Genomic DNA, 17,352 nt, shown 5'->3' on the forward strand with positions numbered 1-17,352 from the left:
CAACTGTGGCAAGAAAGGTCCCAAAAATGGGACAAAATTCACTTAACAACTGTCTCACTTAGCAACATAAATTTGGGGCTCAAATTTATGTGATTGTAAGTTGAAGACTACCTGTACTTACTAATACAGTATTAACTCTGCTCATCACAAGCGAAAATGCATGCTCGTTGTGAAATTTACAGTGACCATACGTCTGAAGGATGCCAAGACCATTGTAAATGTGTGCCTTTAGAGCAGCTATTTGTTTTAGGGGCTTGGTAACTGTGAAGGGTCACTGCACGAGGCAGTTGGTAAGCAAGGCCTACCTGTATATTGTCTAGAACGATACATCAGACTCTACAGAACTGCTGCAAATGAATATATTCACGGCTGCAAAATGCGACCTATTTGTAAAATGTATTTAGTTCTACTTAACAAGCGCAGCAATACTCTTCCGGCGTGCATCTTACGCCCCTATTTGCCAGGATCAAATCAAGAAGGTGCCTACATCAACTCCTCGGGAGAGAAAAACAAGACAGGTAATCAGGATGTAGAAATAAATAATGCAAGCTAAGATTCCTTTTTCAGAAAAAGAAAATGTCTATGGCCCTGCTCCGCTCGCCCACTTGCAAACAAACCTTTCTACGGAATGCCAGGCATCCGCCACCCCCTTACCTGCTCTTCTCCCTGCCCTTCCTTTCCACTGCACACTCCCCTTTTAGAAAAAAAAATGTCATCGGAGGCCACGGCAGATTCCAGCCTCCCCTTTAACATCCGCTTCTCCCTTTGCCGGAAGGGGTAATGCTGGTCGGTGATACAGGAAGCGGATGAAGCTGGAACGCTCTTCGTGCCGAGAGACGACCGCGCGCGAGGGGGGCCGGCTCGGGTTGGAGGGGAGCCTTTCAGGAGGGTCCCTTCGCCGGAGGCGGCAGGAGGGCGGGCGCGGGGGAGGCGCGGCGGGCCGGCTTTATGGCTCGGAGCAGAAGGAGCCGGGGCTGAACGCCCTGCCTACCCATGGAACTCGCGCCGGTGGCGGCAGCAGCAGTCATCGCGGCGCCGGGAGAAGGCAGGACATCGGTGGAGACGCCGCCGGTTATCTACACGATGGAGAACAAGCCCATCGTTACCTGTGAGTGAGCCGACAGTGAGGCGTGCGGCCGGGGGCGGCTCTGCGGCAGGGTCGTTCCGTGCATCCCCCGCCCAGGGTCATCGGCGAGGGGCGGGAACCTTTGCCTTGGGAAAGGCGGATTTTTTTTTTTTTTTGCTCGGGGGAAGGGGCTCCTATGTCGGGTGTCACCGCTTAGACCCCCTTGTGGGGTTGACCGGAGAGCCGAGGCTCGGTCCACGGGGGCAACCCTTGTCGAGGCTCTTTCTCTTCAGTGCTCGTTCCAATATTCTGCACAGGAGGCAGTTCTTGGAGAGGGCTCTATTAGCGCTTACTGTGCTTGGATGTCAAACGATTCCACGCGTGTTTCTGTCACAGAAGGGACGGACCGCTAGAAGGATGGAGAGGTATATCGCGTTGGCTGTCTCCTTTGGTTCCTGGGAATCCCACACCCGCAAACGTGTGCTGAATATCCCAGTTTCACTTTTCCTCTCAAAACAAATCTAGGAAAAATGGATTTGATAGAAAGGAACGGTAGAAATCTGGGTTTGGGAAACTCGGGTGGAAAGCAGAGAATTCACTGGCCCCAGATCTCTCAGTTGTATGTGTACAACTGTAGGGAATTTGCATTATCAACCCTTTTGCTATGTGGTAGTTGTTAACACAGTTGTTTATTCACAGATGAAAGTAGTAGGTTGAGGTCCTAAGAAATGACTTGAGGTTATCCTAATTGGCCTAATCTCATTCGGAGGGCTATGATACAACTATTAAAATGTAAAAAGATGGAGAGTTAAGAGCCTTTTTCACTTGTCGGTTTCAAGGTAGAATGTTTTTATACCATCTGTTTTGCTACTGGTGGCAGTTTTAAAGAACATAAGCAATGTAGATCTATTTTGAAGCAGGATAAATAATTGTCAGTTTAGAAATAAATATAACACAATGAAAAGATTTAAGTCAAGATATGTACTATCCCATCTATATTTCTTCAAAATGAGCAGAACAAAAATAATCTGAGCTATTGTAGGAATGGAGTATAAATACATTTCTAGCAGGTTTTCATTCATGCAGAGTATTCAGTCTTAGAATTTTAGCCCTGACGTTTTATAACATTAGTTTGTGATATGTGTGGTGAACAATAACAACTTTAGCAAATGGGTGGGGGAAACATTTTTTGATCACTGCACTAGCTTACAATATTTCTAAACTTACATTTATTGACTTCTTAGTAATAACTACTTGACAAACATTGATTGGTTGCATTTGATTATGTGCATAAACATGTTTGTTTCTATTAGAGATTAGTCTGCATTTTTTCAATGTATAGTTTTAGCTTCATTCTGTTTAATAGAGTACATTTCATATTTCCAATATAAACACAAAGTTATAAGTGAAATTGAATTTTACTGTTGTTTGAATGTTAAGCCTTAAAACTTAGAAAAGGCTATGTTTCTTTACATTGTTAAAAGTTCTTCATGCATGTTATTTCAGCAATCAGTAACTCTTTAAAGTCTGCAGGGAAGAGAATGTCACTTCAGTATCTCACAACTGAGAAAGATATAGTGCATGGGTTATCTTTGATTACCTATCAGGGTTTTGTAATTCGCTCTTTCCTGGCTTCTTGTTTTTATATTTGGCCTGAACATGTCTTTTATCCCACAAATGCCTGGCAGTGAGTAAGAAAAATCCCTCCCCCCAAATCCTTAGTCCTACCCACTCAACTCTGCCTGAGGTTCATACATTGTTTTCACAGATAATTACTGCCACAATCTCCCCCCCCCTTCAACTGGGCAGATGGACCAAACTGAAGAAAAGATAATACCTTCTACTTTGTACTAGTGAAAGAAAACACAATATTATTTTAAAGCCATCAACCAGAAGTCAGTTTGAAAAAGCCTAGACCATCTGAAAGAAGTGGACCATTTGAATGTAATCTTCTATTTCTTTCCCTGAAAAGACTAAAACCAAAAAGCTCAAGCAAGGTCTTGAGGCTATTTAATCTCAAAGGGGAGAGGAATTGTGTTACCCAGGAATTTAGCTAAAAATGTTTCTTCTGAGTTTTCTTACTAGCAGTTAAGATAGTTAAATGTCAGTCCTGCCTCCATTCAAAACCTAAGAAAGAAAACCCCCAACTCCATTGACTTAGATAAGAGGTCCTTTTACTAAGTTTGAATTGATAGCAGCAAAAACAAGGCAAAGCCTGCGAAAGTTAAGCATTGAAAGTCACCCCAAGTCCTTCCCTGAAGGATCCAGCACTGAGAGTCCTGTCAACATCCAGTATGATGTTATGGGAAAGCTCCTCTGCAGGTATTTCTCGCATCTGGAGTCTCAGGACGGTTGTCCTTGTTAGGGATATACACCCTAGCAGAACCTGCAAGGCAGACAGGCAAATATGTGAGATAAACGTTGTTGTAGTTTACACTCAGTAAAACAGACACAATGTGCTAGTTAAATAGTTTATTCCAGTAAGATTTATATGCATAGTCAAACAGTCCATATATCATACACTAAGTTCAGTCCGTCCAGGGATTAATCAGTTGCAAAGTCCAGTGTCGAAAAAGAGGTCATTAAACTTACTAATATCAGTCCAGTAATTTATCTCTTCGCAGTAGAGATAAGAAGTAAAACCTCCTTTCTTCCTTCAGCAACAGCAAGAGAAACACGCAGTTAACAATCCATCATCGTCAGCAAGCAATTCAGTAAACCAGCAATCAATCAAGTTCTCTTGCTCCCTCTTATGGCGATTTACAGCCGCACCCAAAATTACAAGCTTTGCAGTTAAAGTGACACACACTTAAACTCACAATCATAGTTTATATATATTATTTTACCCAAACTACGTTAGGTAACCTATGTTATTCCTAACATACTCCCCTTTTGGGTAATATAATAATATGTATATCTATTTACAACTTCAAACCATAGTTATCACAACTTTATGTTTGACTGAACCTTGGGCTTTTGTAAATTGATCAGCAATATTTTCTTCAGTCATGCAATATTCCAATCTTATTAAACCATTTTTTACAGATTGTCTTACATTCAGATATCTAAGATCTGTATGCTTAGATCTCGTTTTTACAGCAATATTTGTAGCCAACCGTATGGTTGCTTGATTGTCCTCATAAACTACAATGGAATCATAACAGTTATTCCCATATCTAATAACAACTGTTTATACAGAATTAAATCAGTACATAATAAAGATAGACATGAAAATTCTGCTTCCATTGTGGACATACTTATGTGTTGCTGTCTAATTGACCTCCAACCAATCAGTGCTTTTCCTAATAGTATAGCCGTACCTGAAGTTGATTTCCTAGTGTTTATGTCTGTTGCAAAACTTGCATCAGCATATGCACTTAAAATCAGATCACCTTTTGGCTCCAAATACAATGCATAGTGCATTGTCCTTTTAAGATATCTTAATATACGCTTTGCTGCTTGCCAGTGTTGTTCAGTGGGTTCAGCGTTGAATCTTGCCAATTGATTAACGCCATAAGCAATATCTGGCCTTGACCAATTACTAATGTACGATAAACTACCAATTAGTGATTGATAAATAGTCTTATCGAATTTTGGACTTTGAGCATCAGTGTGGCCAAATTCCTTACTCATTGGAGTTTTAGCTGGTTTACAAAGTTCCATCTTGTATGTTTTTAGTAATTGATAAATCTTATCCTCTTGAGATATCTTATAGCCACCTTTGGTTTTATTTATTGGCAATCCTAGATACTGTTTTATCTCTCCTAATTGCTTTAATTTTATCCTCTTACCTAATAATGATATTATTTCAGTAGCTTCATTATTAGTTTTTGTAATTAAGGCAATATCATCTGTAAATAACAATAATAATGACACTATTCCATTTGTCTCTCTCTTAAATACACATGGATCAGCTAAACCTGCTTTAAACCCTATATTATTTAACTCCTTAACAATATATTGGTTCCATTCGTAACCAGATTGTTTTAATCCATAGAGACTCTTTTTAAGCTTCCAACAGTCATTATTCTTTTTATCATCCTTAATTCCTACAGGTTTCTTTAAGTATATAGTGTGCTGCAATGGTGCATGCAGATAGGCAGTTTCTACATCTAAGTGATTTATAATATAATTCTTCTTAGCTGCCCACACTAAAGCTGCTCTCAAGGTTGTTGCTTTTAGACTCAGTGCAAATACTTCATCATAATCACATGCAGTTTGATTAAATCCTTGAGCTACCAACCTAGCCTTATGGGTAACAGTCCCATTTTTACCTGTTTTTAATTTAAATATCCATTTACAGCCAATGGACTTTTCACCTGGAGATAATTTTACATTTTCATATACTTCCATTTGTTTTAATGAATTTAATTCTTTCTCCATTGCTCTTTGCCAATTTTCTTGTTCCTTTACTGGATACATTCTAAGTTCTTCAACAGTAGTTGGAACTTTACTAACTTGGCAAACTACACTTGCTTGGTACCTGTCAGGTGGTCTGGTTTCACGTGTAGATCGTCTAGGTATTACAGGGCTTACAGGTGGACTTTCATGTACTACCTGTTCCTGGTTATCTAATTCTTCCTGTTCACCTATTTCTTCCTCTTCTGGTCCTATGTGCTCTTCCTGTACTTCCTCTTTAATTGTACTCTTCTTATTAATGATATGTGGTTTTGGTCTTTTGTAGGTTTCTATGATTACTTCCTTACTTGAATCTTGTTCCAGTTTTTCCCATCCTACATGTTCAAGGAATTGTGCACTAGCACTACAGTAAACTCTAGGTGTACCTTTTCCCCAGAATCTGTATGATTTGTGATTAGATTCATAACCTACAAAGAATAACTTTTTAGCCCTATGCTGCCCCTTGTGTCTCAGTTGTGTAGGAATATGCACCCATGCTGGTGCTCCAAATATGTGCATGTAGCTTAGGTCAGGTTTTCAACCATGCCACCGTGTGAATGGTAATTCACCTGTTGTTGAGTTAACAACATTATTCAATATATGATTACCACACATTATTGCTTCTCCCCACAAAGTTTCAGGTAATCCTGAATCTGACAACATAGTACGAGCCATTGCTTGTATTGTTTGGCCTCGTCTTTCTATAAAGGAATTATGTTGTGGCCTATATGGTGCAGACTTTTTATGTTCAACACCTGCCATCTTCAGTCTATTTTGGAATTTATTATTTATAAATTCTGTACCATTATCAGTTACAAGAGTTACTAGTTTCCTTTTAGTTTTTCTTTCTGCAAACTTTAACCAATTAAAGAAATTCTGATATGTTTCAGTTTTACTCTTCATTAAATAACAGAAACCATATCTGGAATAATGATCCATTATACTTAATATATAACGAGCACCTCCCACACTTGGTTTTTTAGGAAATATAATATCAGCAAATACGACCTCTAGAGGTTCCTTTGTCTTAAATCCATTTATTCTATTTGCTGGTATTACCTTACTTTTTTCTTGACTGCATGCATTGCAGTGCAAATACTTACTGCAAGGCTTTAGTTTTATACCTTCAGACAGTTCAACCGTTTGTTTGAGCATTTTAAAATTTATATGCCCTAAACGTCTGTGTAACAAATGTATGCATTCATCATGAGGTTTAACATTATTATATACTGTGTTAGCTACCTCTAATGAATTATCATTTAACACATACAATTCACCTTTTAAAGTTGCAGTCACTTTTTTACCTTCCTTTTCTATTATGCAGTTTTCTCCTCTAAAGGTAACTACATAACCTAGTTTAACCAAAACTCTAACCGAAAGCAAATTAAACTTAAGTTGTGGTACATATAACATTTTTACATTTTCTTTTATGCAAGAACAATGTGCAATACCTTCACCTTTTGCTTTCATTTTCCAGCCATTGGCTAACAATATCTGCTGTGAACTCGTGGACATCTTAACAAATCTTTTCTTATCTTTCGTTATGCAGTGCGATGCTCCACTATCTACAACCCATAAATTATTATTCACAGTTTCGTTGCTATACATGGCTAACTCTAAGCATTTTTCATCCTTTTGATGCCTTTTAGCATTCTGGCTGGCATTGTGGCGTTTTCCTTTCTTGCAGAATCTAGCCAAATGTCCTTTTCCTCCACAATTAAAACATTTTCTAATTGTATAGGCTGTCGAAGATTCTTTATCTTCTTGTGGTTGTTCCCTTCTGAGTTGATCCCTTTCAAGCCTTCTCCTGGCTTCTTCAATTAATCTGCCAGTAATGTCAGTTAATGTGAGGTTATCTTTTGGCAGTACTTCCAGTGAAGTTACATAGTCGTCATAACTCTCATCTAACGAAGACAAAATTATATAAACCTGAGGGAGTTCTGTGAAGATAAGTTCTTTTTCATGCAGTTCCTGAAAAATTCTCTTCATTGTGTTTAAATGAGTTAACATGTCTCCATTCTTTTGAAGATGTGTTCTGAACAGTTTCCGTGTAAGATTTATATGTGCTCCTACACTGTCTCGAACATAAATCTTCTTTAAATTCTCCCAACATTTCGCAGCTGTTTCTTCTCCACGAATATGGACAAGCTGCTGGTCACAGAGTGTCAGTCCTATTATACAGAGAGCTTGCTCATTCTTCAGTTTATATTCTTGTATTTTCTGGGCATCATCCTCATTTTCCGGATCCCATGCATCTACCTCTGGTGGGTTTTGAATTATACTCCATAAACCTTCTCTGCGTAGAAGTAGGCTGCATTTCATAGACCATGAAACATAGTTTGTTCCATCTAGTTTGGATATTAGAGACAAACTTGGTAAATTGACTTGTGCCATCTTTCTCTGGATATTAAACTATAATTAATAAAACACAGCTGTCTGTTTACAGTATTGTGTAACTACACAAACTCTCACTTTATATAAGCCTGTTATATCCTGGTTAGTCTGACTGTGCAGCCTGGGCCCATAACCAGTGTTAGGGATATACACCCTAGCAGAACCTGCACAGCAGGCAGGCAGGCAGGCAAATATGTGAGATAAATGTTGTTGTAGTTTACACTCAGTAAAACAGATACAATGTGCTAGTTAAATAGTTTATTCCAGTAAGATTTATATGCATAGTCAAACAGTCCATATATCATACACTAAGTTCAGTCCGTCCAGGGATTAATCAGTTGCAAAGTCCAGTGTCGAAAAAGAGGTCATTAAACTTACTAATATCAGTCCAGTAATTTATCTCTTCGCAGTAGAGATAAGAAGTAAAACCTCCTTTCTTCCTTCAGCAACAGCAAGAGAAACACGCAGTTAACAATCCATCATCGTCAGCAAGCAATTCAGTAAACCAGCAATCAATCAAGTTCTCTTGCTCCCTCTTATGGTGATTTACAGCCGCACCCAAAATTACAAGCTTTGCAGTTAAAGTGACACACACTTAAACTCACAATCATAGTTTATATATATTATTTTACCCAAACTACGTTAAGTAACCCATGTTATTCCTAACAGTCCTTGAAGAAGTATAAAGAATTCTGCTCAGCAGTGCCATAATTCATGAGTGAAAAACTCCCTTCCGGTTCGCATGGGACTACTTCACATCAGCTCACTTCCCTAACCCAAATGCCCAGGCCCCCCTCCCCATTTCTATGGCAGCCAAGAGCAAGCAAGCTTCAGAAAACCATGCTGGAGATCTGGCTGACATTCGGCCCTTCTGTAACAGAGGCGTGAGCCCTATAAAAGAAGAGAGCATAGCACAAAACTAAAATGGACAATACAAAATGATTCAAGATAAAATTAAGGAATATTATTTTGCCCTGGTTTATCGGGATATTTCCTATGAAACACCTGAAGGAGTTTGGGGACCTGAACATTTTGAGCATCCACCCATTCAGACTGGGAAGGAGGGAAATGCTTCCAAGCTACCAAATGCCGAGAGCACTTTCCATTATTTAGAATCAAAGATTTCTTTAACTTGAAAGTGCCGCTCCCTTTCTATAAGGAGGGGTACTGGAGGAGCAGGCTTTCTCAAGCTTGAATAAGCTAACATGAAACATTGGGTGGATCCATCTAAGACTTTTTTGGCAGATCCAACTGTACAGTAACTGGGTTGATGATTCTTAAAATTGGGAAAGGGTCCACATAATTAGGTTCCAATTTCTTTGATTTTGGGGTAGTTTGTAAGTATTTAGGAGACAGATACACTTTATCATCACTTGAAACCCTCTTAGCCCTCTTTTTCTTAGGGGCTTGATGTGCCTTATCCAGCGCCTTATGCGTGATGGGCCAGTTGTGTTGCAGCTGTTCAATCCACTCCACCAAGGAGGGGATCAGAGGCTTTTCCTGAGACAATTCTGGTATGGAGAACTTTGAACAGGGTGAAGCCAGTACTACTATGTTCTGAGTTATTATAAGAGACCTCTGAAAAGGGCAGCAGGTTGGGCCAATTTTCTTGCTGGTAATTTACATAGCACCTAAGATACTGTTCCAGAACCGAGTTGGTTCATTCACAAGCCCCGTTAGTTTGAGGGTGGTGGGCAGAGCTTAGCCCCAGGTGGAGCCTAACATCCTTAAGAATTCTCACCAAAATTGGGAAGGTGAATTGTACCCCCCTTTCCAAGATAATACGATCAGGAACTCCATGTAGCCTATACACATGTTGAATAAACAGTTTAGTTAATCCTTTAACTGTAGGTATCTTAGTGCATGGGACAAAATGCACCTGCTTAGAAAATAAATGTGTAACAACTCAAATAAGTGTATTCTCCCCACTCTCAGGCAATTCAATTATAAAATCCATTGATATTTCCTTTGATGGGGCCTTAGGATTGGCAACACTCTATAGAAGTCCAGTGGGCTTCCCTGGGAGCCGTTTAGCTGCAGCATAGACAGGACAGCTGGGAAAATAAGTCTCAATGTCCTTTTTCAATGAAGGCCACCAAAACTGCCACTTGATCAGGTGCAAAGTCTTCACAAAACCAAAATGGCCGGCAGTTTTTTTTCTGAGCCTTGGTAATCACAGGAGTGGCCAGCTGCTTAGAAAGGATGACTGGTCGGATTACTTCAGGCCTAACACTGTTATATTGAGGTAATCTGGACAAAGCATCAGGCATAAAGTTCTTTCCCCCAGGAATGTAGCGCAGTGCAAAATTAAACTGGTTAAAGTCTTGTGCCCAACAAACTTGCTTAGGTGAGAATTTTCATGGCGTTTTCAAGGCCTCCAGGTTTTTGTGATCTGTCCACACCTAAAAAGGCTGCTTTGCCCCTTTTAGGAAATGCCTCCAAGTTAATAGTGCCCATCACACAGCAAAGGCTTCCTTCTCCCAAATTGCCCACCTCCTTTTGGTCTCAGTTAATTTTCTGGAGGTGTAAGGTCTGAGTTGTAAGGTCCCTTTTGGCATTTGCCTGCAACAGCATGGCTCCCAGAGCCACATCACTAGTATCAGCCTAGATCACAAACAGGCATCGGTGTTGGGGTGTTTAAATATGGGTTCAGGTGCACTCGCAATAAGATGTATTTGTAAATATGTCACCAATATTGATTACAAACAAGGAACCATAGACTGTTGATAATAGAATTGCTAGGTTTTTTTTAAAATCGTTTTTTTTTTCTTTTTCTTTCTGTGTGTTGTGAATGTGTTTGTTTGACATTTTAGTTGTATAATCAATAAAGTTGATTATAAAAAAGTTTTTTTAAAAAATAAATATGGGTTCAGGTGCAAACAGCCACTTGTGCTTTTCAAAGGCAGCGTGGCATTCCATTGTCCACTCAAGGGGTTGGCTGAGCTTAGGCTTGTTTTCTCACTTAGTTTTCAAAACATTAGTGAGCAATGCAATTTTAGCAAAGGAAGAGATGAATTGCCTACAGCAGAGGTCTCCATACTTGGCAATTTCAAGACTTGTGGACTTCAACTCCCAGAATTCCTCAGCCAGCCTAAAAGATCCGTAAAGGGGGCATGAATAAGCGCACCAGTGTGCCTACCATCCCTGTCTTACTGTCCCCATTTATCTGTATTTACTTCCTTTGTTCATGTTTATGTTCATATCTATACTTGTTATCTTGTACATGTTCGACAAACAAAATAAAAAAGAATAAAATTGCAGTTTCCTGGTTTTTGCAAATTTTTATAGCGCTCTCAATGCTAGAACCTGGGGGGGAGGGATTTGGTGTGACTTTCAATGTGTAACTTGCATGCATCTTTCAGATCTTGCCTAATGTCAGGCCTGCCTCTGTTCAAAACCTAAGAAAGAAAACCTCCAACTACATTGGTTTAGAGAAGAGTTACTTTTACTAAGTTTGTATTGTTAGCAGCGAAAGCAAGGCAAGATCTGAACCAAGTGTTGAAAGTTACCCCAAATCCCTCCCCCTGAGGTCCAGCACTGAGAGTCCAATCAACATCCAGTATGATGTTATGGGAAAGCTCTTCTGCAGGTATTTCTCACATTTGGAGTCTCAGGATGGTTGGCCTTGAAGAAGTATAAGCAACTCCGCTCAGTAGTACCATAATTCACGAGTGGAAAACTCCTTTTCAACTTCACACCAGCTTGCTTCAAATGCCCAGGCAAATCCAAATGCCTAGGCCCACTCCCTATTTCTATGGCAGGCGAGAGCAAGCCACCTTCAGAAAATCATGCTGGAGATCTGGCTGACAGTTAAAACTTTTCTGGAATGAGGAGCTTATAAATAAAGTAAAATAGGATATTGAATTACAGTTATTTGTATGTGTGTTCTGGTCTAATGAAGATCACTGAAGCTTGTCTGCACCCTTTACACAGTTTATTGAAATTATTGTGCATATTATAGGACAGTAGCTATGTTAGACTATGATAGCAAAATGTAGGCATGTGATAGCACCTTTTGCAACTAAATTCCCATTGTTACAGGTTTTTTTGTCTGTCTGTCTATCTATCTATCTGTCTATCTATCTATCTATCTATCTATCATCCATCCATCCATCCATCCATCCATCTATCTATCTATCTATATTTCAAAGTGGCAATCATACCTAAATACTTCTTTCTCTTCTATTTTTCCCACGACAACCTTGTGAAGTGGGTTGGGCTGAGAGAGAAAGACTGGTCCAAAGTCACCCAGTTGGCTTTCTTGCCAAAGGCAAGACTAGAACTCCTGATCCTTCAGTTTTTAGCCTTGTGTCTTAATCACTAAACTAAACTGTCGTTATACACATTTAAAATATATAAATATTTTAAAGTATTTATATTACAAGATTGTGTTTGTTTATGGGATTTATTTGCTACCTAGATCCAAAATAGGTTCTAGGTCATGTATAAAATACAAATATATCACAAACACAACAACAACAACAACAACAACAACAATAATAATAATAATATAGATTAATTTTTGTCAGTGGTACAAGCAAATAATATTGTTGTACTAGTTAAAATCAGAAAAGAGGAAACCATCAATTTATTAATCAAATGTAAATAGATTTCTAAATCTACTTTAGCAGAAAGTAATAATTATTGTAATAATTTATGCCACAGGAAAAATAAGCTTTTTAAAAAAAAGCTTGTCACATTTTCTTGAATTCAGGCTTAAATATCAGGAATATTGCTACTTTTCAAATTTCTGAAAACAATTCTCTAAGCAACAATCATAATGCTCACAAATAGTGTAGTTCCAAACTTTCAACATAACATTAACATCTTTAATACTAAAATACATCCCTATATATCTGTTTATTTACATTAAATATTTTTCCAGAAAGATGTTAGTGATCTATAGGACCAAATTATTTGAGCCAATGGAACCCTTACATTTCTTACATTGCCAGCAGAGAAAATAACGATGCTTGTCCTTTTGAATACGTTCTTTGGAGTATCCAGTAAATTCAAAATAAGATTTTTTGATGAATCCATTTCAAATTTTAAATTAAATGAAGCAAATTTAACATTTTTAAAACCTGTAAGCATTGGTGTCCCATTACTGAGTGTTTCAGTTCTTTAATATGTGAACCATAAATGTCCTTAATGCTGACTTTAAAAATGTTTCTTTGTTTTGGAGGTGACAGTTTAATGTCAGACATCAATTCCATCAAATACGTTGACACCCAAGGTTTCAAACATTAAAACATATTTGAGTTGATATTGTTGTGAATCAAGAAAGCAAAAATCTGTTTGAAATTCAGAAAAAGATATTGCAAAGTAATTTATTTAAAATATGTATTCCAAATTCTACCCAGAGCTTGCAAAGCAAGATTTTGTTCTCTATTTTAGAGGAGTTTTTCCCCATAAAGTTAAATATTCATGAATCTCAGCATCCAAGTTTATGAGGCCCAAGCTTGTTTGGTGGCTTGCAAACCTGGAAATTTATATAGCTTTCCATTGCACATAACAGGTGGCTCTAGGTGGCATGCAATAAACTACTTTGTTAGAATGTTTGGTCGCATATTACTTAAACTTCCTTTTAGTATAGTTTTTAATTTAATTTAATTTAATTAAACCAGTAAGACATATTCACAATTAAAGAGAGATAAATTTAAGTTACTGAAGATTGAGTTCTCAAAGTTGTCAAAGAAAATGAAATATAATTGGTATGCCTGTACCAGGACTACTGAACTTCACATGAGCTCTGAAAATACTAGATTCTCTTTTGCCCAGAAGGAAGCTTACTTTGACTATACCAAATTCTGGGAATTTTCTATTTGGGAAACTTGAGGGCCCTTTTGATGTAACCTAGCAAACAGAAAAAGGAAAACAGTTATAACTTAAAAAAAGAAAATCAACAAGATAACATTTGCAGGAATATAAATATTATAATCAAAGATAGCACATATGGAAATCAATGAATAGAGTTTTGAGGTATTGCGGTTAGTTAGCCATTGTAACTTATTCTATTCCTGGTTATTGTAGGGCAAGTGTTTGCAATCTCAACTTGTAGCTATTTAGTAATAGTATTTTTATCCAATCCATTCAATTTATCCATTGTCTTTTTTAACTTTGTTAGCTATACAGTAATAATTTTCTAGTCCATCATCTGCTTGCTTCAAGTGATGTAAGTTTCTGCTTGCTGATCATTGTCTCAAGGAAACATTCACTTATTTCTTCTAGGATTGAATGCTTAGTTTTTCTTTAAGTCCACAGTACTCTTGGTAACCATCTTCAGCTACTTAATTTGAAGACATTTTTCTTTTTTCTTTTACTCTTTTTCAATGTTTACTGCCATGGTCATTAGCTGAAAAAAGAGCTTTAATTTAATTGTTTGATCTTGGTCCTAAAATGTATTTAGCAGTCATGATTTTTACCAAAGTTTGCTATTTCAGTTTCTTGGGATTGGTCTTTTTATTTTGAGAGTACACTCTCTCCTTTAGTTACTCTTAAACTAGAAAAGAAAATAAACCAAATCAAAACTTCAGTTTTCTGCTACCAACTATAAATTCACTAAGTATGCTGACTGATATTAGTTTTGTTTTGATATTTTACATTAACTCAGATTTTTCACTTTTTATTTTTCACTTTCATAATTAGCTCTTCTAAATAGCTTTGCCTTTACTGCCAGTTTTAACTTCATGTCATCTTTTTCAATCCTACCATTTTTAAATATATATCCTGTATGAGATGTGGAAACAATATTAGTCCTTGTCTTACTTCATTTCCTATTTTGGGTCATACAGTTTCTCCAGATGCATTTCTTACGGTAACTTCTAATTCATAATAAAGGTTTTTAAGAAGAATAAATTGTTCTAGGATATCCATTAGCCTTAATATGTTTCAGCTTTTGGCATGATCTATATAAAGATCTTGCTGTAGTCAATAAAACAAACTACTTCTTTGCAAAATCTCTCCAATATCCATTTTAGATAGCATAAAATGGATATTGAAGATAGATAAAGAAGTGGTTTCATATCTGTCTTTTGTCCTATGTCTTTTCAGCAACATGACAACATTTTCAAAGTCTGTAGCAATAGCAATAGCACTTAGACATATATACCGCTTCATAGTGCTTTACAGCCATCTCTAAGTGGTTTCCAGAGTCACCATATTGCCCCCAACACTCTGGGTCCTCATTTTACCCACTTCGGAAGAATGGAAGGCTGAGTCAGCCTTGAGCCTGGTGGGATTTGACATGCCAAATTGCAGGCAGCCGATAGTCAGCAGAAGTGGCCTGCAGTACAGCACTCTAACCAGTATGCCACCGAGGTTCTGTGACTTTCTTGTTTGCCACAGGATATATAATTTGTAGTATAATGTTTCTTATAGTGAGGAATATTGGATTTTTTAGGATTGGTGCTGCAGAATCTGCTCATTATTTTTAGTTCTTTGCCTAATTCTTCCAGTGAGACTTATCAATGCATGATGTAACAAGAGCCTTTTGTTTATAAGTTGTACTGTTACATAATTTAATGCTGATTTGGGTTGAGAGGTAGTAATTGGCCCAGAGTGAAGAATACTATATTTGTATGTATTACAGTGAGGAATATACCATAATTTATTTTATAGATTTCTTGTAAGAATGGACGTATGTGACAAATTTCAAATCAATGGCTTAAGAGAATTTTGGGCAAAGAAAATAGCAAACAGTATTTTCCATTGTGAACTGATTGTCACTAACTTTTATAGGTAGATATTTGTTTATTACTGGATGCTGTATCATTTTCCTCACTGTTTTCTAAAATATTAGAAACTGCCAAAACATGGTGCCTTTAAAGGTATTTTCAATATTTTGGGAGGCAATTTGTTCCTTGATATCTAAGATATTTAGCTTGCAAACTACATATTGGATATGGAGCTTCATGGAGGACTTTCAACCAAGATAATCTCCAGTGAGTTAATAAACGTTTCCAGTTGTCCTATTTTACTCTGGACTTAAGGAAGTAGGCATAAACAATAGAGGAATTAAGCAATCATATGATAGTGTTACCTTGTATGATAATTAAATACATACTAAACAATTGCAGGCTGATATAGGGCTTTTTTTCACAGGAACAGTTATAATTACCTCTTGTAAAATATTCTGTATACTTTGTTGTTGTTAGTTGCGAAGTCGTGTCCAACCCATCGCGACTCCATGGACAATGTTTCTCTAGGCCTTCCTGTACTCTACCATCCTCCAGAGTTCATTTAAGCTCACGCCTACTGCTTCAGTAACTCCATCCAGCCACCTCATTCTCTGTCGTCCCCTTCTTCTTTATTCTCAATCTTTCCCAGCATTAGGCTCTTCTCCAGTGAGTTCTTCCTTCTCATTAGGTGGCCAAAGTATTTGAGTTTCATCTTCAGGATCAGACCTTCTAAAGAGCAGTCAGGGTTGATCTCCTCTAGGTTTGATCGTTTTGATCGCCTTGAAGTCCAAGGGACTCGCAGGAGTCTTCTCCAGTGCCATAGTTCAAAGGCCTCAATTCTCTGGCGCTCAGCCTTTCTTATGGTCCAACTTTCACAGCTATACATTGCAACTGGGAAAACCATAGTCTTGACTATACGCACTTTTGTTGGCAGGGTGATGTCTCTGCTTTTTAGTATGCTGTCTAGATTTGCCATAGCTTTCCTGCCCAGGAGCAAGCGTCTTTTAATTTCTTGGCTGTAGTCCCCATCTGCGGTGATCTTGGAGCCCAGGAAAATAAAATCTGTCACTATCTCCATTTCTTCCCCATCTATTTGCCAGGAATTGAGAGGGCCGGATGCCATGGTCTTAGTTTTCTTAATATTAAATTTCAAGTCAACTTTTTTTTGGTATGCTAGTGATCTTAATAATATGCTGCATAACACAAATAGAGAATATTGTTTGATTTGTGGGTATTCTATGGCTGAATTGTAGCCACATTTTGGTTTGCTTATTGTGGCTTAAGGCTTGTGTGAGTCCAGCTATTGTGGTTTCTAAAATAAATTATTAGGAATTTTAATCTAGGATATGACCTGGAGCCTTCATTATACTAGGAGAAGTAGGAGAAGAAGAAGTAATTTGATATGTTTAGGGTTCTCTTGCTGGTATTCTTGCCTTGAGAAAGACCTGCCTGCTGATTAGTATTGTCACATAGCAGCAAGTTCATCAGCTTTATTTTATAAGTGAATCACTGCAATTGTTCAATTAACATGGTTGTTAAGTGAACCTGAGTTCCCTATTGACTTGGTTCATCAGAAGGTTGCAAAAGGCGATCACAAGACCCTGCGACACTGCAACCACTATAAATTCATGCCAGTTGCCAAGCATCTAAATTCTGAGCACATGACCATGGGAATGTTGCAATGGTCATAAGTTTGAAAAATGGTCATAAGTCATTTTTTTCATTACCGTTGTAACTTTGAATGGCCAATAAACAAACAGTTGAAAGTCGAAGACTATCTGTGCTTTGCCTTGGATCTCTGGGACAATAACATAA

General features: G+C 37.8%; 1 protein-coding gene across 1 annotated transcript in view; it reads left to right on the forward strand.

Annotated features, from left to right (window-relative positions):
• The first annotated feature begins 784 nt into the window (after positions 1–784).
• The window catches only part of TRAPPC10 (trafficking protein particle complex subunit 10), a 63,502-nt gene continuing 46,934 nt past the window's right edge, over positions 785–17,352 (forward strand). The window contains exon 1 of the mRNA XM_026674033.2: positions 785–1,108. Coding sequence (XP_026529818.2) covers positions 994–1,108 — 115 coding nt within the window. The 5' untranslated portion in view covers positions 785–993. The remainder of the gene's footprint in view (positions 1,109–17,352) is intronic.

This window comes from Notechis scutatus, chromosome 5, assembly GCF_049901735.1.
Source record: "Notechis scutatus isolate UNSWTSFEM ecotype Mainland chromosome 5, rNotScu1.2, whole genome shotgun sequence".
Lineage (NCBI taxonomy): Eukaryota > Metazoa > Chordata > Lepidosauria > Squamata > Elapidae > Notechis > Notechis scutatus.